The sequence below is a fragment of the Haliotis asinina genome, chromosome 5 (assembly GCF_037392515.1).
Source record: "Haliotis asinina isolate JCU_RB_2024 chromosome 5, JCU_Hal_asi_v2, whole genome shotgun sequence".
Taxonomy (NCBI): Eukaryota; Metazoa; Mollusca; class Gastropoda; order Lepetellida; family Haliotidae; genus Haliotis; species Haliotis asinina.
The window spans coordinates 21,200,060-21,224,979 of NC_090284.1; the positions used below are offsets into that span (position 1 = coordinate 21,200,060).

The window sequence follows — 24,920 nt, forward strand, 5'->3', positions numbered from 1 at the left end:
TATAAAGTTGGTCGTTTGTTGTTTAACACCACACTCAGCAATTTTCCAGCTATATGGTAGCAGTCTGTAAATAATCAAGTCTGGACCAAACAACCACCTGATGATGAGCATTGATCTATGCAAGTGATCTATGCAAGTGATCTGTGATCTGTGATCTGTGCGACTGGGAACTGATGACATGTGTCACCGAGTCAGTGAGCCTGACCTACCAATCCCGGTAGTCGTCTCTTATAACAAGCAGGGATACTGAAGACCACTTCTAACCCAGTTCTCACAGTCAACTCAATTTAGATCAGCTAGTTTCCAAACAAACCTTCCAGTCCTCATCTTAATATATCATCAGTCAGGTACGAATTCTGGAAAGAACTTTCCCAACTCTTATGCCATGATGAAAATGACTTTCCATACCAACAAAGCATAAGTCCCATTTGAAATTCATTGGAGGAAAAAGATTTGATTCTGTAAAACTATTACTTGATTAAAAAAAATGCATTTCTATGGCAGTTGCTCTGTTAATTACACAGTTAAAACCTACCATAATGAAGGTAATTAAATAGAGTGAGCCAAAGTAATCAAGCCCATCCTGTTCTGGGATCCATGCCTAGGAGCCTTCAGCTGTTCAATGACTTGCACATACTTACATCCTGACTATACATGGGAAATCAGCTCAAACATGCTCAAGTATGTTTCTGCGCAGAGTATTAGAAACAGTCTGCATGTGTTAATGATATTGTACAAATTGGACGCTGTTTGTCTCTACTAATCAAATATCTTGACTATAAATGTGTTGGGTTATATATTCTGCTGGACATATTTCAAGTAGTGCTGTGTTCAGAGTGCATAATTTTACTACCCAGGTGTACTCTACAAAAATCATTGTTGAAGTTTGTGAACCAGATGCTTTATAATGTTGGGAGGCAGATTTGTCAGTGATTGTGATGTAGCAGCTTTTGGAAATATCGTTGTGTAAATACCATAATAATATCACTATTTTCAACAAGTGATGAAGAAATGAAGACATGATTGAGGAAGAAGTCAGATCTAACTCCCCTCCTGATCTATCCTCCAAAGTTGGTCTGTGTAAAGGCCATAACAATTACAAGATCTCTGGACCACAGACCTTATGAACCAAAGATGGATAGTTGCTCAGATTACCAAGATGTTAATCCAAATCAACAGGCTGACAAGCAAAGGATATCATCTTATCACTCCCATATTATCCCCTATAATCACAATGGGGAGCGAGTGAGTGAGTGTAATTTTATGTCACTTTTAGCAATATTCCAGCATTATCATGGTGAGGGACACCAGAAAATGGGCTTCACACATTGTAACCACGTGGGGAATCGAACCTGGGTCTTCGGAGTGAACACTTTAACCACTAGGCTACCCCACCATCCCTAATCACAATGGGCATCAAGGATTGTATCAAAGTTACTTCAGATGAAATTTGTTAAATTTACTTATGAATGTCCTCAGCCTCACATTGGAAATTAGCACTGCAGACATAAAAAATCCTGAAATGAGATTGGTCCAGAGATCTTTTAATCAGAGGTAAATGGCTTGTCCACAGACCAAAAGAGGTTAACCCCATCAACAAGCTGACAAGGTATGGATGTCATCTATGGGATGACACTACAACAACTACATCTACATCCTATATACTTAGAGTATACAATCTCAGTTCCAGCCTGGACTCCTGGACTCACTCACTCACTACCAGAGCTCCACACAAGAAGAGCAATTCGCAGCTCCATCAGAAATTCATAACAATGGCCCTTAGGCACATTTAGAGACAGATCAATTTTCATCAAAACACATGAGCTTCATATATTTCAGCCAAAAAGTAAACTGTAATGGAAGACTTTTTAAGTGTAAACACCATTTGCCGCAAAGGAAACCAGTCAGGATGAGCAACCGTATTTGTTTTAGCATTGTGTGCATCCATTCACCTTGGGATTCTGTATATCGCCACTTCGGTCATGAAAGAACAGATTATTTCAATTTTAGAGCTATTTGTACCTCTGTGATTTGATCTGAACTCACACCAAAGAACAGGCTGGCAGCTGGGTCCAGGTTATTTATAATGGAATCGAGAATGCAGGATAGACAAGGAGAACGTGCCATGATGAGTACTCACCAGAATTCTGCCAGTTGTGGTCTGTCCTGATATAAGCTCCCCTGCCCAGTCCTTGGCCTCGGTCATCCATCCAATCTCAGGGTCAGGGGTCTTGTTGAGTAGCATCCCCTGTTGGCCTTGACCTTGAACAGTGGCAGCCGCCTTCTGGTTCTGGGCAGAAGGAGATCTGGAGAAAAGAGAAATCAGAATCACTACGCTAGTGACTATAGTATTGGCCTCACCTACAAAGGGTCATCAGCGCTAAGACGATCAGTTGATCCTAATCCTTTAAAATAGATTTATGACAGTCTGCGCACCAAGATCACTTTGCTGAACAAAGTCATGGTCTTGTAAGAAAAATACACAACTGACACAGAAACAGAGATATGACAAGACATAAAATCACATACATGCAAGCAAAGAAAATGCTTTGTAAATTAACAAATAGAACAAGGGATTTTGTGGGTGTTTCACTACTAAGGCTTGGGACCCTTGAAACTAGTGATGGCAGGCCTACATCAAACTCTTAGATAAACATACAGTCAATCTCATTAAAAAGATCATCTTGCTGCATTTTTCTTAGAATATTGCTTTGTCACTAAATATACATAATTTTGATAGAAACAAATAATTACTTTTTTAAATTGAAATGAGCCCCAGTGAGATGTTAGATTCAGAAGCTAAGGAAATCTAGACTTTCTTCATGAAGAGCTTTAGCAGTACAGAAAGGGGTTGGCAGAAAACAAACTAATGTAGTACAGGGACTGTTAGATGGACTTGATTCTTCTCGGTGAAGAAGGCAGTGGGTGGTAGTTTAGCGGGTAAAGCATTCACTCTTCACACTGAAGGCCCAGGTTCAATTCCCCACATGGGCAAATGTGTGAAGCCCATTTCTAGAGTCAGAAATGCCATGATGTTGCTGGAATATTGCTAAGAGTGGCATAAAAACTAAACTCATTAGACGGTTACTGCTGGAGAACCCTGAGCGATCAATCAAAAAGAAGGATGGCTCTTGAACCAATCAGCTGTCAGCTTTCAAAAGTGTTTCTGCTTCATTCCTTTACCCCTTTGAATCAGGATTATAATCAGAGCAATTCAAACTTCCACTGTAAATAGATACACTCTCATTAAAACACCCTTTTGCTGGCACCCTAGTGCTCTGAATGACAGGATGTATTAAATATCTGCAAGCAACATAACAGCTTTTTATGTTTTGTGACTCCCAATATAAATGGTTACATTAGTTGCAACATCAGACATGTTAGTTTCAATGCTTCTCTCGCTCAATACGAGAATTCAGAAGCCCTGATGATTAGAAATTTGATGTGTTACAACCGTCTATGAGGTGTTTTCAGATCATCATAATACAGCTATTGTACTGTGTTAAAATTATGATTTTATCAGGAAAGCACACATAGTTCATCAGTGAGAAATTTTAAAATACTGTGTGAATGAATATATGGAAATAACACTTGCTGACTCAGAAAAGTGATTCTGTGGGGATTCTGTGTGAAATATTTGGCTGTAGAAACATAGTGCCATACCAGAGACGATATTTAGTTGTGATACTGTGCAACATAAGCATTAAGATGCAACATTGTGGGGTACATATTATCAAAGTCAGAAACAATTTTTGGATACAAATACAGTTTCTTCAGGATTTGAGCCATCAATAAGCAGAGCCTGGTATCCTGGTTTCCTGGAATCCTTGTAAGAAACAGCACCAGGCTGATCCACTTTAAATTCATGAACAAAGCATCTTGATGCACTATAATTTTATCAGTGATTGTGACAAATTGTGGCATGATTACATAATGCTATATATTCATACATGTATGAACTCTGACGTACATTATGTAAATCGGTTGCTGTGGAGTGCCCATGTGGGGAAAGTGTTCACTTTTGACACCTAAGCCCTGGGTTTGATTTCCAACCTGGGTACTATGTGTGAAGCCACGTTCTGAAGTCCCCTGTTGTGATGCTGGTGGAACGTTGCTAAAACCAGAGTAAAACCCATCTTATTTATTCATTAATATATGGGTGGTGGGGTAGCCGAGTGGTTACAGCATTCGCTCATAATGCTGAAGACCCAGGTTTGATGCCCCACATGTACAATGTGTGAAGCCCATTTCTTGAGTTCCCTGCAATGACTGCTGAAATGTTCTTAAAAGCAGCATAAAACCCAAATCACTCACTAACACACCACTCAAGCATATCAAAGACAGATGTCTCAAATGTTCAGCTCATAAGTGAAAAACACCCAACATTTTCACCACAGATTAAATATGTCTTGGATGACGTTCCACAAGTGAACTAGTCTATAAAACATAATCATTTCTGTAAAGGTGAATCAGGCAATATCAACAAAGTTTTTACATATCCAAGTTGCATAGATGGTTGCTCATTCTGATGATCAATTGATTATTTACAACCTACTGCCACATTAAAGATAATGGAAACACTGCTGAACAAACAAACAAACAAACAAACAAACAAACAAACAAAACAAACAAAACTTAAACTTGACACGGGTGAGGTAAAATCTACCATATATAAAATGTCTGGTGAACTACAAATAAACCCAGTCTAAGTACGCTTCCAGGGCATCAGTACATCGCTTAGTCAGCATGTCATAAAGAGACGCATAAATGTACGACTGAATAGAATTTTATGTAAAATGTCCAATAACCAATGAATAAAACTTGCGCTTTCTGTACACAACAAAACCAAGCCTGTGTGCACTGTATTAAAAAAGTATCCACGATGCAATGTGTTTATAGACCTGTATTGATAACTACGCACTCACACCTGTGTAATATATGGCCGACGCCTACATCTGCTTCCCTCTCACAAAGGCTGCTCATACAGCAGCCCCGCGCTACAATGTGTAAAGGTGTTAATGAATCCTGGTGATTCATGTGAACACCAAATTCCGACAAATACTGAATAATATTTATCTCAGATGAAAACAGGACCCAAATAAGCATTATTTTGCATCTGGTATGGTCAACAGAGCTCAGCCAAAATAGTATTTGGACAAATTGTGTCAAATAAAGTTCACTGATAATTTGAGCTACTTCTTATGATATACTGGAAAATTCAAACCAAACGGATAAAACTGAGCGTAATAATTGTATTGTCCTTGTAATCTGTTCAAATCTTAATTTACTACTGCTGTCATCTTGTTCTCATGTTTTCACTCAAAATAGTGAAAGAAAACAAGATGATCAGTAACCATTCGATGGCTCAAAATACAATCAGATGTGTGTGTGTATGAGAGAGAGAGAGAGAGAGAGAGAGACAGACAAACACAACTGACAAATAAGCATTACTTGTATACAATGCAGATTATATAATTTCATAGTTAATCTATATCATTTGATTCAAGCACCTGTATTCAAGTATTAGTAGAGAGATAGTGAGTATCACTGTATGGGGCTTTTAGCAATGCTCCAATAATGGAGGTCCATCTGACAACAGAAATGGGCTTCACAGACAGCCTGGGTCTTTGGCATGATGAGCAAACATTTTCACCACTAGACTACCCCACTGGTCATGATTACTAACAAGTGTTTACCAGTAAAATGGCAATGTCCCCTGCTGCTAAAGAACAAAATATAAATAACATATTTACTCCCTTTTTGGGTGCAATGTTATATGAGATGTCATGTTTACATAAGTTTGAAAAGTGGTCAAAGCGTCGTGGTAACCTTGAAAATAAGGTCAAAGTCACCAAAATTGACTAGTGTCTGCATAATCTTCTAATGTAGGCTGTCACCAAATTTGAAGACATTAAATACAACAGTTTATGAGATATCGTGTTAAAATGGTTTGAAAAGTGGTCAAACTGCCGTGGTGACCTTGAAAATATGGTCAAGGTCACCAAAATTTAACGGTGTATGCATAGTCTCCTAATATAGACTGTTACCAAATTTTAAGACATTGGGTACAACAGCTCATGAGATATTGCAATAACAAGAATTGGGACGTACATTCGGACATACAGATGTCGCTGAATACATAATCCTCCATTCCGCATTGTGGAGGGGGGACAATAACAGATGGAGAATGGACTGAGCAGACTGAGCTTTGATTAAGGACAATTTTAAAAACATTAAAGCCTGGGAAAACATTTAATTCCTTAAGTTTTCAGACATTGTGACCTCTAGCCCTCATAACCTTAATTCTGAATACGTTAAATTCCTTAAACACTCGGAAATATTATGTCAGAACGAATGAAAACATATTTCATTATTAATCACACATGGAAGACACTGCAGTGTAATATTTCTATGGCAATATTAGACCAGGGTAATCCCGCCAGACATATGACGTTCTAATTGATACAGTTATGACGTCACAAAGGTAATGCCTCTGTCACAATGGTATTAGACCTAGCTTAACTCGCTGAAAATTGATATGCAGTAGGCAGTTTCTATCAGTTTATGTTTCCAGAGTAATAAACAGAATACTAGACTTGCTTCCATTAAATACCACTTTATTAAGCTCATGAAAGATTTAGCATCTGGCTTGCGCTAGTTTAATACCACATCAATAAGTTGTTTAATAAAATTGGTATTAAGTGGAAGGTCAGTTAGTATTCTCTATATACTAGTCCATATCCTTCCCTTAACATGAAAACAAAGAACGATATTAACCAATGAAAATTCACAACAATGATCTTGTGGAAAAAATAGGGTCACTACAATTAGATGGGAGTTTTGGTATATTTATGTCACAATATAAACCACTAAGAACCAACGTGCACCAAAAAGTCACAGCGCCATTAACAATCCAACCAATAAATTGAGATTTTTTATCTGACATTGAACTAGGTCCCTACCAGAGCACTACATTTCTTGTGATAAAACAATATAATAATATCATTATTACATAAAGATATTGTTTAAATCAAAATATTATAGCAAAAATAAATTGATACTACATACAAATAAGGCAACACATTATTTGACATACGTGGATGACTCCTATGTCAAACTGTGATAGTGGAGTTAAAACACAAAACACATGACAATTAAACATTCATCTTTCTTATAAAATAACATTTTTCTCCTCCAGTGAGTTAACTAAATATTACTATCTTCCTTTGCATAATGCATGGAGGTAATTTCATTGAGGAATTACTCAATGAAAATGGACTTGGTTACTTTCTCAGATGAATAGCTACCTCAGTTATATTCTCAAAGCTTCCAGAAGGCGCCCTTAAAATTTCAAAAAATTAATGTGTTATTAATTCATTCATTGCCAAAAGTCCTATCATTTCAAACTTAGGGGTACTTTAGCATTAAATATAATAAGGGGAAATAAGGCTTTAAAGCTTTAACATCTCTATTGATTTCTGTTCTTGGGAAAATACCACTGACCTTTGCCATGTTTGCAAAGCTAAGTCATTAGTTCCAATAACAGTGATTGCAGGAATGATTACGGGAATTTAACTTTGGCAATTTTGGCTGACATTTAAAGAAGACCAATGTCCTATATCTGTCTGAGAGAACCCCTAGATAAATCCCTGATGGTGATGAACAGATATACTTCATACTCGGCCACCTTGATGTTCCTGTTGTCGAAATTTTACACATCAGTAGTTTTTCTGATAGAAGGGTGTGTGCATTTTAGTCCATCAATTACATTACCAGCACTCTAGTCATATGATGGTAGCTTGTAGATATTCAACTTAGGACAAGATGAATCAGTGACTGATGTCATCACAAGCTTGTGAGTTCTTTTACCCTGCACTCACTGACTCTCCTGGTACCGCAGTTAAAATAAACATTCTTGAATGAAAGTTTGAGTAAAATTAATAAACTAGATTACAAACTTAAGTCAGATATGGCAAATAACAAGCTTTATTATCAGTGAAATTTATGCTGCATTTAGAACAATATACATTAGGGGCCAGACAATTGAGTGATCAACAGCATGAGCATCAATCTATGCAAAATGGATACGCTGACATGACTGTGTCAACCAAATCAGCGAGCCTGACCACCCAATTCCATGTTCTATTATGAGATAGTGTTACAACAGGATTCACTTGCTTAATTCAATACAGACTTAGGATTTCAGTTTATCCATGAGATCGACTTATCTACAAATTACAATGATATACAGTATAAGATGGTGGCTTGTAAACAACCAAGTCAGGACCAGATAAACCACTGATTAATATTATCACAAGTGTGTACGTTGTCTAACCATGCACTCACATGATGTTTAACTCTCCACTCACGTGTTGTTAAACCCACAAAGATGTTTAATGGAGGAACTTTTTGTCACCTTGCCTTGTCTTTGGTTTCAACAAGATAAAACGTTTAAGACTTGTTGATTCAGTATATTGTGACTGAGTGTGGTATGTCATTGGTCTAGCATAATATAACTGGTATTAGTTCTGTAAGTTCAATTCTGAGATATTGGTTTGCTGATCACTGGGTGAGTAATAAATACAATACTTAATGATGTCCTGTGTAATACCACATTTTTTACGTTTGTGAATAGTATTGGTACTACAGTGGACTATGTTGTTTTAAGTATTCTTTATACATACTTGCATGGTACACAAAATGTATCACTTTGTTGCAAGAATATAAACTATGTCTGTATGTGCATTTAACCAGTTAAATGAACAGTGTTACGCTATATATACACAATAATGGTTTACACCATTTCACCTCATCTCCTCTCATACATGTATCAAACAGATAAAAAACAAAACAAAATGGAGATGAAACCAAAACAGCACATCCTGAATGCCTAAGGGGAACAACTCTGTCATTTTTTACCCTGATACAAAGTCAACATTCACATTTTATGGCCAAATTGAATTTTTCGATAGTATCAATTCGCATGGTTTCGGATAGCAGTAACAGCTTCAACATCACTGGATCGGCCACTCAATATCCAACTCTGTCAACAGCATATACTGCGCCTACACTTATAAAGCCTGGTAATGATTTCAATGGAGGCATTGTTGGTTCTGTCAGTTACAGGGAAACCACATTCATCATTTGTACACACATTGAAGGGGCCTTTCTCGCAGTATGTGTACCATGTACAGAACTTGTGGACTGCACCTTTATCATGTTCATGTACCATGCTTGACCATGATGAAAACAGGAAGCTTATTACTGAAAAGCCAACATTATGTGAACACAATTATCAGTGTGTTAGGATTGAAAGGTGTGCAAATTAATATCATTTTTAAAATTCAGGAAGTCTGAAGATTAATCAGAAGACAAAGCAAACATAACTAGGTTTATCTTAATATGTTAACATTTTATAGTCACTTGACAAAAATATTAAAATATAAGTTTTGAAAAAATTGTATCACACCAGAAGCTTATCACTATTCCTGTGGATCTGTTGTATTGAGTGTTCATACTGTGTGTTCTTTCAGTATGCATGTGTGTGTGACAGTTTTATCTTGTTAAACTCTGAATCCTTCATAATGTTTTTATTCTCCATCAGGGCAAGGAATTCCCTGGTTCCTTGTCCATATCTGTACCAGGGATAAATAAGTAAGTAAATAAATAAATAAATAAATAAATAAATAAATAAATAAATAAATAAATAAATAAATAAATAAATAAATAAATAAATAATAAATAAATAAATAAATAAATAAATGTTTTCTAATCTTGTATTAAATATATCATGAATGTAAGAATATTCACAACATTACAGTAACTGAATGTTGCGATTAGACAGGGACAATATAAGTAATAAAACTGTTATATGGTCTCTGGTATGAAATAAAAAAAATATAATGAAGATCTGAATTTTATAACAATTCATATAATTACACATGTAAATCATTTCAGCATGGTTGGGCAATTTGGTAGGTTCCATTTTCTGTAGAAAATACATCAAAGTTGTTTCACACAAGTTATGAATACCTGCCAAAGAAACATTAATATTTGAGAGTCATGACAGTTTTACTGGACATTAGCATCACATCACAACAATGAACATGTAAACAAACAACCAGAAACCAGGTTCTATAATCTAATATAATTTGTAACCACTCAATACCAGATTGCCCATTAAATGATTAAAATGCTGAGCGATTGTTCAGAGAGTGTCACTTGTTACAGATTCAAGAGCTATCACCACTGGGTAAATTCATTACATCAAAATTTAATGGGTCAATGTTTTCATTACAGAAAGACATCCACTCATATAATTACCTTCTTGTCAAATCATATTAAGGGCAACAGTCTTACCTTAGATATTCTTGGAGAAATTTACACATTTATTAACCACCCATGGAAAATCAAGACAAATCGTAGAAAAATAATGAACTGTTTTTTAATGAAGGACAGCGAGGGTAAGAAGGTGAATGAATCTTGACAGCACATGAAATACGTTTTAGGAGAATAGCATCTTTGGGTACATTTCCACACTAACACGCCACATGACAACAAATGGCATGCAGATGGACAGTGAGGCGAACTTACGGACAGACTGACCTGTATGATACCTGAGCATGTTTTCGCTTGCCACAACACAGCCAGGCTATTAATCTCCAGCATAGTATCACAACCAAACCCAATCCGAATGTCACCAAACTTGAAGCCAGGAAGGCATACCACATTCGATCGTTGTCCAAGCATGATTGGGTCTGGGAGGTAGAATTTTCACCACTCATTTTTGGGGGGCCACAACGCTCCTCAAGAAATACACATCAGGGCTTATACCCAGTCGGAACCTTCTTCCATGTCACGATCACTCGCAATAGACGAGGCGACGACGATTTCTGTCACCACGCGCCACAATTCGATCAACCACTTTCACCTTCAATATCTCGGAAATCACTCATGCGTGATGCCAAGAAGCGCGATATATCGCTCGCCACTGTGTGTGTATATATGCTAATGAGAATCTTTACGTCGTAATCCACGGGTCGTAAGGTATTCACAGGTCTTCTGCAGGATACTCGCACGTGTTTAGCCCTGGCTAATGTGACCCACTGCGTTGACAGATCGGCTGGTGGCACCTGTAACGTCAGCATATCGTCTCACTCCTTCACGTAACGACATCGTCTACGGTACATATTCCATCTCCTCAGAAGTGTCCTGAATCTTGTGACCCACCTCCGTTGAAACAGTACGGATCTAGCGTCTGAATAGATGCTAGCAGTTCCCAGAATAGAGATGCGAAAAGCGATACCGCGCAGCTATGGCTGAAGGTAGTACAATCGATGCCAGTTACTCGGGCAACAAACCAGATGCTGACTGGCTAGATGCCATTGAGGCCTTATTCAACACTCTTCATACAAATACACATAACATTAAAGACCGAGATACTGGAATTATGGCGGGAAGAAATACGTGGTTACAAATGTTACAGATTCATTAGGTTTGGGAAACATGGAGAGAATTGCACTGGGGTCTTCAGAATATGATCAAATGGTCGTGACCTTTGTAAGCGTAGTAGAAGCAGAGTTAATTCAATCAAACGCTCAGAGCGCACACGCGACCGATATATTGTGTAAACGCAGTCGGTTGTGACAAATTGGTTTTATAAACTGCATGTAATAATGCTCAAGTGGTCGATACTTTAAAGAAAAGGGAATCACTCAAGTACCCTTTTAATCTATGTCGATGGATTCCTGCTTGTGTTCCGATCACTAGTCGATACTGGTTGTTCTGATTGTCAAAGCTTCAAGTAAATTTAAAGATTCTGAAGTATATTCGTATTTTCTAGACCAGTTGTATGGAATTAACTGATGGAATGGTTAATACTTAAGAACGTTCTACATATTTCTTTCCTTGATACATGAGTGTCGCTTTGGAACTACAGGGGTGTGACGTTCGCTCCTCTTGCCATAATTAGTCTGGGTTCGATTCCAGAAATAGTTATATGTGTGCTTGTTGTTTACGTCGCTCTGGCCAATATTTCAACTATATGGCGGCGTTCTGTAAATAATCGAACCTGAACCAGACAATCCAGTGACCAACATTATGATTTGTTTGTTTCTTGTCTCATTTGTTGCTTGTCTCACAATGCGATTGTCAGCCAGGTCAGCGAGTCTGATCACCTGATCCTGTTAGTCGCCTTTGACAAGCATGGGTTGCTGAAGACCAGTTGTAGCCTGGATCTTCAAGGGGTCGAAATAGGTACTAGCCAGTTTACATCGTTCCGTCGCCGCGATGTTACTGACGTACTGGTGAACGGGGGATTAAATATGACTCACTTTGATAGTGTACGAATGTTCAGTCTGCTGATCCCTTGGGGACTGGGATAGGAGATTGGGGTAGAGTATTGGCCCTAACAACATATGCCGGTCGTACTTTGGCCGAGTAATTTGATCCGGTGGTCAAACTGAAAGTTTAGGGGCCATGCTCGTGATGCCAGTCACTGGATTATCTGGTCTATTTACATCCTGCAAAATTGCCCCTGGAATATTTCAGAGCGCAGGGTTAAACAACACACTCACTCACATTTACTGTGAGAGTGCCCGAGTTTTAGAAATATATGGTTAAATTCGATTTTTGGAAAATAGATTATTGTCAGATATGTTCAATGGTACAAAACGATATCACAACAGCGTTGCAAACCCCTAGTTTTAACACAGATAATCACGGTTGTACGTTAATTATGTCCGATGAGGGGACAGGATATACGTCGATCTGCGCTTGCACGTGGACATACGCTTAACCATAACAAGATGCTACTTTCATTTGTTTCCGGGCGCTAAAGCACGCGATATATGTAGCCCTCTTTGAGTTTGCTGACCAAGGGTTACTAGCATACAGGAGCATGTACATGCGTCTCTAGATTCAGGACCATTAGGGAGGACAGAGCCCCGTTCCCTTGCCGTAGCAGGAACAGCTTGGTTCCAGCAACACCCCAGGAGCCTCCAGCTGTTTCCACCCCGCTAGTGGTAGTGGGTTTTTTTCAATGTGGCAAACGATGGACTGTCACCCCGAACATGGCCGTACATTTGTTTGCTTCGTTTTGGGATCCGTCAAACCTAAAAATCGAAAATCAAGAGAAAAGGAAATGGGATTGACTATTTTTATACCTTCCGCACTTAAGACCGTTTTGGCATTAAAGTATGCATTGGATTTTTATTTGACTGAATTTTTGTTTATTTTGTTCAATATTTTTTCCATCACTGGTCCAAATCAGTTAGAAAACTGATTACAGTCGTGATATAACAATGCATACTGAGTAAACAAGCGACGTGATGTAATTGTCTAGATGAAATGCATGTGATTGGTAACCATGTAGAGTTACTTCCCTTTGGCGTTCCATGCTCCTATGATCGTATGGTTGCCCTGTTTCTTTTTGTGGTAGCGAGCACAGTGTCTGGGGTGAACGTACACAAACGAACTCATTCATTCGGCTTTGGTCCAACATCAAGCTGACAAGCTCAGATATAACTGAAGTACAGTTCTATGCAGGATATATTAACCCGGCTAGTTCTCTCAATAACAAAGTGTTGTCTGTATGCACTGACAGGGCAGTATATCTGCATGCCTGGTGCATTTGATCAATGAACATAATGTAAACAGCGAGCTCCAAGAAAGGAGTAATTGTTTGTTGTGGCATTTTTTCTAATCCGCCACTGAAGTGGTAGGTTTCGGCAATTTCTTTTTGTTACTGCTCTGTCAAATCAGTCAGGGAGCTTTTCATTCTTTTTAAATCTTCGCCCATCAAATATCAACATTAAATTGTGAGACACTCTTTGCTCGCATCTTAAATACAGTTCGAGGCGGTGAGGTGGTCCAGTGCTTAAAGCGTTCGACACGAGTTCGATTCCCCACGCGGGTACAAAGTGTGAAGCCCATTTCTGGTGTCCCTGAGCTAATATTGCTGAAACATTGCTGAAGGCAGCTTCAGGCCCGACTCCCGAGTGGTTGCACAATATTTAGAAAAAGAGGTGTGTATGTTGCACCCCGCTCTGGATCCACCTTTGGCCAGTCAGCGACAATCTGAATTACCTAGTGCTTTACGTGTCCATTCTTTTGAACAGCATTCCCTGTATTTGTTCCTTAATGCACTGTCTGACTGAGATACGTCGTATATGCTCGAGAACTCTTAAATGTTTGCTGAAATACTATTCTTTGTGAGGGGCCGGGGTGTAGTCCGGTGGTTAAGCGAGATGGCCCGTCACTCCGAAGACTCGACTTCGACATTTTCCCTGACATTGCCATTTTGGACAGGTCTCCATTCAAAACTGAGCATGCGCAGTCCATTCCAACTTCTGTTATTAATAATTTTGTGCGGAGGGTTAGCCCAGTGTTGAAAGTGTTCGCTCATCAAATTAAGGTTCGAGTCCCCATATGGGTAGAATGTATGAAGCCCATTTCTGGAGTTCTCTGCCGTGATTTTGCTAGAATATTACTAAAACCATACTCAGGCCGCTTTCAGGGCTGAGTCGCTACACCAAGCACGCAGTGTATGGCTGTAGGCCTTTAACATATTTACCATTTAACATATTTACCATATTTCACATTGGTATCTAAGAAATTGATACTTTGTAGTTTTAAACAACTACTCCTACTATACTAAACTTAAACAAAACATTTTCCCCAACAAAAATCGCATTTAGCACATTTCACAAAAGTATTAAAACTGGTCCGAGTTAATTGTATGTTATTATGAATCAACTATTGAAGAAGGCCCGAGTTGATTGTATGTTATTGAGAACCAACTATTTAAGAAGGCCCGAGTTGATCGAATGTTCTTATGAATCAACTATTTAAGAAGGTCCGAGGTGATTGTATGTTATAGTGAATCAACCATTTCTATGTAGGAATCCCCGCGTTGATGTCATGTTATTGTGTACCAACTAACTGTTCGTCTATCATGGTCCCGATTGCAGTATGCAAATACTAGTGTGATGTTGTTTCAATATTCCGACGTAATACAACACTCACTCACTCACTCATCTCTCAACCCTTAGCGTGTGAACATTAAATGGATCAGAAACTTTAACCGTTTTCCGGGATATACTTCATACAGCACAATACAACACAGTGAATGTCATCTTTAATCATTTAAACGTATTTAAAGGTTATTCGGTCCGTTGAAATTAAAGTTCTCGGTTCAATACCGTACTCCCTGCGTGAAGGATTATACTTTGAGCAGTGAACAGCACACCAGTGTTTGTTGACACATGGATAAATACGTGCTGCAAGGATAATGGCGGTGATGTTTGTTCTTCTTTATCTGGTTGCTAACAACACGGTACACGCTCTGTTGAGGATGCTGCTCTTCTGTCAGCGTGTGTCACCCTATTATTTCCCATCCGTCCATCGCATTCCGTGATGCTGTGAAACAAGGCAAAGGTTTCCACAAGTTTTGAATATCCCCCCCCCCCCTCCCAAAATGGGTTCCTGTTTGAAAGGGTTACTTATTTCTGTCTAAATTAGGTATTTTCAGAGATTAACTAACCGTTAGTCCAGTTTTCTGGCGAATTCACTCTTCTGAGATAGCGACATTTCAAGCATAACAGATTAATGTTTTGCCTGTTTGTTGTATAACGACGCACCTAACGATGCCCCAGATATATGACGGCTTCTGTAAATAATCTGGTCTGGACCAGTCAATCCAGTGGTTGACATCATGAGGATCGATCTACGCGACTTGGTTACGGTGACACGTGTAAACCAAGTCTACCACTCACCATTGCTCGTTCACCATTGACGGCTTGCACCTCAATGCAGTTTATTGTGATTATTTCACCTCTTGAGAAATATTACTAAAAGCGGCGTAAAACAAAGCTCACCCAATGTTTGACGGTCTCAGGTTTTCGTGTGGAGGTATTGCTCAAATATTGCTTAAAGTTGCTGAAAACCATACCCGTTCATACTCTCACCGACGACTATAACTACATCGTTGTTTACAAGGTTTATATTTTTGTTGTTTTTTTCATCCTGGTAATAGAAACGCGTTACAGTTTTACAAATCGTTATGTGAAACGGTTGAAGTTTGAAAATCATTATGCGGGGAATGAATGAAAATGTACATAATTAAGCTTTAGGTCGACTCGGAACTGGCAACAGCTGGACTCTACATCAACGCTTGCACAGGATCACAACATCCGGACACTATACTATCACAACAGCGTTATTACAACGGCCACCATCTTGTTTCATTGTAACGACAGTACGGAAGGCACTATGAACAGAAGCAGATAGTCACGTAAGGCATTCAACACCGTCGTAAGTGTCATTCTACCTTAAGTCGAGGACACTTTATGTTTCCTGTGATCTTGTGATGCCAGATATGGTTCACGACGTTGTCACTTTGTTTGGTTTAGGTTTGGTTTGGTTTAGTTGTTGTTTAAGGCCGCACTCAACAATATTTTCAGCTAGGTGGTGGAAGTCTGTAAATAATCGAGTCTGGACGGGACAATCCAGTGATCAACGTCGTGAGCATCGTTTATAATTGGGATACGATGACAACTAAGCCAGCCAGACTGGCCATCCGATCGCATTAATCGCCTCTTACGACAAGCAGTTTTGAGGTCAATTCTAACCCGTGTCTTCACGAGCCCTTTTGGTTTACTGGGCTAGTGGACGGATGGGTGGTTCGATCCCACCTAACAGACGTTAAAATATTGAACTGTTGTTCAAAAGGGAATATGACAATGACTAGTTAGCTCGGAGTCAGCACTTGCTTGTGTGGAGATGTTCATATGAACGGATGGTATGATACGCAGGTGGAATATCACCGAAACACTGGCATTACACCGAAACCACACACGAAGACACACAGACAAACATAAGCACGTACTGCAAAATAAGAGGGAAAATGATGAACCATATTTCCCCATTTCATCTTATCAGCACAATGTCCCAAGCTCCGTACCGATTAAAGGGCCAGTTACGGGCGCTTCCTTCACTCACAGCTACACTTTTCCTTTCGTACTCCCTCGTCTCAATCCGTAACCCACGAGCATGTCCCCACACCTCAAAACGTTTACTGACGGAATGATACCTTGATACCGCATGATATCTACGGATACCATCAGACAATACGTTCTCATCTCCATATATGATCTTAAATCGTGCTCATCGTTACGAGGGCTGGTCAAAATGTTCCAAGTCTACATAACTTCTAGACTGGTGACACCAACTAATCTTACGACTTTTATTGGACAGTGTTCATCGTTAGCATTTCCAGTTATTTTACTCAAACAGACCAGCACGGTGGAAAGCATCAGACCCTTGAAGTATACTCAAATAGATTAAGATTTGTTGGTGTATAGAAATTATGTAGTCCTTGTGCATACCCCATGGCATAGTCTCGAGAGTGAGTGAGCGAGTTTTGTTTAAGGCCGCTTTTAGCAATATTCCAGCAATATCATGGCGGGGGACACCAGAAAATAGGCATTGTCTCGAGAAGTTGGAACCATAGTTGTATACTTGATACAGCAACACATATACATGTGATGTATTAAAAAGTTTCGAAGCATACCGATTAGTTTATTTCCATTTGACTCTTTCTGCATTTTGATAACTTACTGAAATCATTTGAAATTGTCAAACTACTTGGGTTAAAAATGACTGCAATAAATTCATTTCCCAAATTTTATACGCATTTAAATCAAACATGTCTTCATTAATAGCACCCCCATTCATACATAATCAATAAATATTAATTATCACATCATATTACCTTTGAAAGTTAAAACGACCCGTGAAGGTCTCGGGGTAGAACAGGCTTTCAGCAGCCCATGCTTGCCATAAAAGGAGACTATGCTTGCCGTAAGAGGCGACTAACGGGATCGGGTGGTCAGGCTCGCTGACTTGGTTGACACATGTCATCAGTTCCCAACTGCGCAGATCGATTCTCATGATGTTGATCATTGGATTGTCAGGTCCAGACTCGATTATTTACAGACCGCTGCTATATAGCTGGAATCTTGCTGAGTGCGGCGTAAAACTAAACTCACTCACTTACTTTGAAAGTAAAACAAATCGTCGCTATTAACTTAAGGAAAGTATGTATACTTAAATCTGGTACTGTTGTCCATTACTTGAGAAAATATGGTGATGATATTAGTTGATAATCATCATCAATAAATGTTAATTAACACATCATATCACCTTTGAAAGTAAAGCAAACCGTCACAATTAACTTAAGGAAAGAATGCATACTTAAACCTGGTACTGTTGTCCATTACTTGAGAAAATATGGTGATGATATTAGTTGATAATCATCATCAATAAATGTTAATTAACACATCATATCACCTTTGAAAGTAAAGCAAACCGCCACAATTAACTTAAGGAAAGAATGCATACTTAAACCTGGTACTGTTGTCCATTACTTGGGAAAACATAGTGACGATAAAAGCCAATGATTCGATAGTATTTACACCGGAGTAGATCGCAATATCTTATCTGCGTTAAAGTAAGCATTATCTGTGTAGATGTCTTCCACGAATATTAGGATGTGATAACCATCATACAATGTCCTCTTGCACCTTTCTGTGACAGCTGTATCGTAAAACTGAAAGTTTACAAATTGTATAAAAGTGAATACAATCGCCGCACAGAGTGGATGAGCTTTAGATAATGAATTAGCTGAGCATTGAGAGAAACGACGTGGCACAAATATAACGTTGTGTAACCATCAACTGCTGTGGCATATAATTACTGATAGCTAAAGACACAAACGCAATATATAGAATCTGTATGCCACATATATGTGACAAGCTTGGGTTGCTGAAGGCCTAATCTACCCCGGATCTTCACGGGTCCGGTTTTTGTTGAGACAGAGTAAAGGTGTATCAGTGACACAATATATACAGCGATAAAGCATGGATTCTTCAAGCTACGATTTCGGGTCTATTCAAGGGAGACAACTAGCTCGCGGGTCTGGTGGACAATTGTAAGGAATACAATGTGTGAACCGGTGACGCCGTTTCTATCAGTTTTCTGTTCTAACCATAAAATCTGAGTTTGTTGTCCAGTATCCTGGTGTAGTTCATAATCGGTCTATGAAGCAGCCAACACCAGGCAGTTGAACAACAAAGAAGCACCATTACGCCACAAAAGAGAGAAGCATCTCAGCACAGTATAAAAACTACATGTATATGCCACAAAGGCTAAAAGTGAAGCACATCACAATAGCAGCAAAACATAGCAGAACAGCATGCCACAAAGGCTAAAATTTAAGCACAGCACAATAGCAGCAAAACATAGCAGAACAGCATGCCACAAAGGCTAAAATTTAAGCACAGCACAATAGCAGCAAAACATAGCAGAACAGCATGCCACAAAGGCTAAAATTTAAGCACATCACAATAGCAGCAAAACATAGCAGAACAACATGCCACAAAGGCTAAAATTTAAGCACATCACAATAGCAGCAAAACATAGCAGAACAACATGCCACAAAGGCTAAAATTTAAGCACATCACAATAGCAGCAAAACATAGCAGAACAACATGCCACAAAGGCTAAAATTTAAGCACATCACAATAGCAGCAAAACATAGCAGAACAACATGCCACAAAGGCTAAAATTTAAGCACATCACAATAGCAGCAAAACATAGCAGAACAACATGCCACAAAGGCTAAAATTTAAGCACATCACAATAGCAGCAAAACATAGCAGAACAACATGCCACAAAGGCTAAAATTTAAGCACATCACAATAGCAGCAAAACATAGCAGAACAACATGCCACAAAGGCTAAAATTTAAGCACATCACAATAGCAGCAAAACATAGCAGAACAACATGCCACAAAGGCTAAAATTTAAGCACATCACAATAGCAGCAAAACATAGCAGAACAACATGCCACAAAGGCTAAAATTTAAGCACATCACAATAGCAGCAAAACATAGCAGAACAGCATGCCACAAAGGCTAAAATTTAAGCACAGCACAATAGCAGCAAAACATAGCAGAACAACATGCCACAAAGGCTAAAATTTAAGCACATCACAATAGCAGCAAAACATAGCAGAACAGCATGCCACAAAGGCTAAAATTTAAGCACATCACAATAGCAGCAAAACATAGCAGAACAGCATGCCACAAAGGCTAAAATTTAAGCACAGCACAATAGCAGCAAAACATAGCAGAACAACATGCCACAAAGGCTAAAATTTAAGCACATCACAATAGCAGCAAAACATAGCAGAACAACATGCCACAAAGGCTAAAATTTAAGCACATCACAATAGCAGCAAAACATAGCAGAACAACATGCCACAAAGGCTAAAATTTAAGCACATCACAATAGCAGCAAAACATAGCAGAACAACATGCCACAAAGGCTAAAATTTAAGCACATCACAATAGCAGCAAAACATAGCAGAACAACATGCCACAAAGGCTAAAATTTAAGCACAGCACAATAGCAGCAAAACATAGCAGAACAACATGCCACAAAGGCTAAAATTTAAGCACATCACAATAGCAGCAAAACATAGCAGAACAACATGCCACAAAGGCTAAAATTTAAGCACAGCACAATAGCAGCAAAACATAGCAGAACAACATGCCACAAAGGCTAAAATTTAAGCACATCACAATAGCAGCAAAACATAGCAGAACAGCATGCCACAAAGGCTAAAATTTAAGCACATCACAATAGCAGCAAAACATAGCAGAACAGCATGCCACAAAGGCTAAAATTTAAGCACAGCACAATAGCAGCAAAACATAGCAGAACAGCATGCCACAAAGGCTAAAATTTAAGCACATCACAACAGCAGCAAAACATAGCAGAACAACATGCCACAAAGGCTAAAATTTAAGCACATCACAATAGCAGCAAAACATAGCAGAACAACATGCCACAAAGGCTAAAATTTAAGCACATCACAATAGCAGCAAAACATAGCAGAACAACATGCCACAAAGGCTAAAATTTAAGCACATCACAATAGCAGCAAAACATAGCAGAACAGCATGCCACAAAGGCTAAAATTTAAGCACAGCACAATAGCAGCAAAACATAGCAGAACAACATGCCACAAAGGCTAAAATTTAAGCACAGCACAATAGCAGCAAAACATAGCAGAACAGCATGCCACAAAGGCTAAAATTTAAGCACATCACAATAGCAGCAAAACATAGCAGAACAACATGCCACAAAGGCTAAAATTTAAGCACAGCACAATAGCAGCAAAACATAGCAGAACAACATGCCACAAAGGCTAAAATTTAAGCACATCACAATAGCAGCAAAACATAGCAGAACAGCATGCCACAAAGGCTAAAATTTAAGCACATCACAATAGCAGCAAAACATAGCAGAACAGCATGCCACAAAGGCTAAAATTTAAGCACATCACAACAGCAGCAAAACATAGCAGAACAACATGCCACAAAGGCTAAAATTTAAGCACATCACAATAGCAGCAAAACATAGCAGAACAACATGCCACAAAGGCTAAAATTTAAGCACAGCACAATAGCAGCAAAACATAGCAGAACAGCATGCCACAAAGGCTAAAATTTAAGCACAGCACAATAGCAGCAAAACATAGCAGAACAGCATGCCACAAAGGCTAAAATTTAAGCACAGCACAATAGCAGCAAAACATAGCAGAACAACATGCCACAAAGGCTAAAATTTAAGCACATCACAATAGCAGCAAAACAGCAGAACAGCATGCCACAAAGGCTAAAATTTAAGCACAGCACAAAAGCAGCAAAACATAGCAGAACAACATGCCACAAAGGCTAAAATTTAAGCACAGCACAATAGCAGCAAAACATAGCAGAACAACATGCCACAAAGGCTAAAATTTAAGCACATCACAACAGCAGCAAAACATAGCAGAATAACATGCCACAAAGGCTAAAATTTAAGCACAGCACAATAGCGCAACACAGCAGCGCAACACAACAACATGAGAGTGGAACGTTAGAAAAAAGTAGAATAACCGAATAGAAGACAACACAACAACACAAAAGAGTGGAATAGGCAAACAACACACAACACAACAACACAAGGTAGTGGAATAATCAAACAACAGACACAACATAAGGTAGTGGAATACCCAAACAATACATACAACACAAGATAGTGGAATAACCAAACAACAGACAACATAACAACACAAGATAGACGATTAACAAAACAACAGACATGACAACACAAGATAGTAGAGTAACCAAACAACAGACACAACACCAGATAGTGGAATAACCAAACAACAGACACAACAAAACAAGATAGTGGAATAACAAAACAGAGTAACAAACGTCAGTGGAATAACCAAACAGCGGGCAACACAAAAGAGCAGAGTAGCTACTCCAATTGTCTTGTAATTAACAAACATATATATCGGCCCCGGTATTTGTAAAGCATGTCTGTGGACAGTAGAGCAAACAGTGCTTACAGTGTAATAACAATTATTATAATATTGCATTACGTAAATGCGAATAAGTACAATGTGTCATTCCCTAATTACCGTTATGTCCAGCATATGTTTCCGTAGGACGGGTTCCCACGAATACAAAACTCCATTTTCCGTAATCAGGCATAAAAAGGTGTGTAGTTAAAAATACCTCCCAGAGAATATATATATTCGAAATGACTTTTTCGTGCTTCCGTTATCCAATGTTTTATATTTTTCTAACTATTTGATTTTTCATGATTAAATCTTGACTTCTTGTGACTATGTTGATATGACTGTATTTTTTGTCATGCGTCTCACACACGCACACATACACAAGCGAGCACACACACACGCAAGGGAACGCACGCACGTATGCATTTACACAGTGACGCACAAACGCATACATATGCACAAAAGCGCATTCGCACAGAGTCACACGCACGCACGAAGGCACATACGCATGCACGACACAAACGCATGCTTCGAACCTCCTGGAAAACATTGCTCCCCCATCTTCCTAACTACGTTGGATAATCGTTGGATGAGATAAAATCAGTAGAGAACTACAGGTCGGTCCTGGTCATCAACAAAATTGCTTACAATTATAATAGTTTATAAGTTACCCTTCCGGTGCAATTATTGTGACCTGGATAGTCAGTGTCAATGGGCAACTTTGATGTCTATTTTCAAACATATACATGTTTCATCATAATATTCCTCTATTGTGTCATTACAGTGTACGGTCCTTCCGTTCAAATACCGTATACCAGAAATGGACCTCACAATGAACCAAGCTGGGTATGGCTAACACGTTAGTGGTCGCCCGTGAACACCACATTTGAAAAATACTAATAGCCGCTAAAGCCACATGACACGTAAAAACTTCGGAGTCGCGAATCGCCGCGAAGGTCACAATATATAAGGGAAGCCATACCCTTTGCTTTCATATAAGCGTCACCCATTGATCACAATGAACTGAAATTGTTTTGTGACTTGTTCTTTGATAAGTTATGACGAGCGGCAAGAATGCTAATTTTGGACAATCTAGTTACAAATTGTGCTGAAAAACAGCCATGAAATGGGAAGAGTTTAAGCGTCACATACGTAGTTGTTTAAAAGCATATTTGTGCAATACATGGTTATTCTTTTCATTTTTTAAAATTGGTTTTAGCATGAATGTAAACATAAGGCAACCTCATTCAACAATAGCTCTTACCTCATTTATCAGAAAAGGGAAAACATTGAATTGACCCTCCTACAAGTTAAAATTCTTCAAAGAAATAATTGGTTGTATAATCATAAATAATTCCTAAACGATGTCTGAGTACCTACGTCAGATCACTAGTTTGCGTGATCTGGACTGTTTTCCACGAATAATTCAATTGGATTTTACATAACGAATGTTTCACACTATTACAGTATTGTCTATAAGCTAACAGAGGTATTGCCGGGATTCACACGATCACTCAACTATGGCGACTGCCGGTCGAGCCACACCATTTTCAACCTGAATGCCGTTCCACAAAGTGATCTTGGCGCTAAGGCCATATGATCTACCAAGTGTCATTCACCTGCAACGCCGTCCGTACACCTGTCCGAGGAAATTCTTTTCCGAAGCAGAACTTACAAACGATTTAAGGTTTTCACACCAAACTTTGCACATAGATAGACCAGGCGGGGAACTGGTGACTTTTGGTAGTTTTGAATTCCTGAATATAATAGTTTTTATGCGTTTTCATGGCAACACGTTTGGCTTCAACTGAAATTGGCGTTGGTGTTCTTTCGGAAGCAGAAATTAACAGCGTTCAGTGGTTTTCACTACATTTAGCACTATGATAGACCTGGTGGTGAACTGATTTTAAGACATTTCTGAATAAAATAAGTTTTGCATTTCCATGGCAACAATTTTAACTTTGGCTGAAAGTAACTGGTATAGAGCTCCTTTTCGAAGCAGAACGTTAAAACCATTCAGTACCTTCCTTCCACTTTGTCCGTATACAAGTGAGTGAGTGAGTGAGTTTGGTTTTACGCCGCTTTTAGCAACATTCCAGCGATATCACGGCGGGGGACACCTGAAAATGGGCCTCACACATTGTACCCATGTGGGGAATCGAACCCGGGTATTCGGCGTGACGAGCGAACGCTTTAACCACTAGGCTACCCCACCGCCCCTCGGTATACAAGAATCTGATGACATGAATAAACAGTTCCACTCTATCTCCAGTATCACCATTACCGAGGTACACCACACCATACATCCGACATAGTCATAACTAGCTGACATATTCATGAAGAGTATTTTGCCATTGCGTGAGATATTGATGACTGTGTCTTCTTGTTTTTATTTGCGTATGTACGAAAGTCTTATCGCTAGAGGTGCTTCGTGAAACGAGACCGTACATGGGTAAGTGCGATACTGCGAACAGTTATCATCATTTGGGTCAAAATAATATTATGTA

General features: G+C 38.9%; 1 protein-coding gene across 7 annotated transcripts in view; it reads right to left on the reverse strand.

Moving 5' to 3' along the window:
- The window catches only part of LOC137283455 (calcium-activated potassium channel slowpoke-like), a 139,685-nt gene extending 128,370 nt beyond the window's left edge, over window positions 1–11,315 (reverse strand). For 6 of the 7 annotated variants that reach the window (XM_067814959.1, XM_067814956.1, XM_067814957.1 and 3 more), the window contains exons 1-2: window positions 10,606–11,300; window positions 2,141–2,306 (exon numbers count right to left, since the gene is read on the reverse strand). In XM_067814959.1, the coding sequence (XP_067671060.1) occupies window positions 2,141–2,306; window positions 10,606–10,784 (345 nt within the window). In that variant the 5' untranslated portion in view covers window positions 10,785–11,300. Of the gene's footprint in view, window positions 1–2,140; window positions 2,307–10,605 lie in introns of all 7 variants that reach the window. The other variant, XM_067814960.1, reaches the window with a different exon arrangement.
- Between the last annotated feature and the right edge of the window lie 13,605 nt (window positions 11,316–24,920).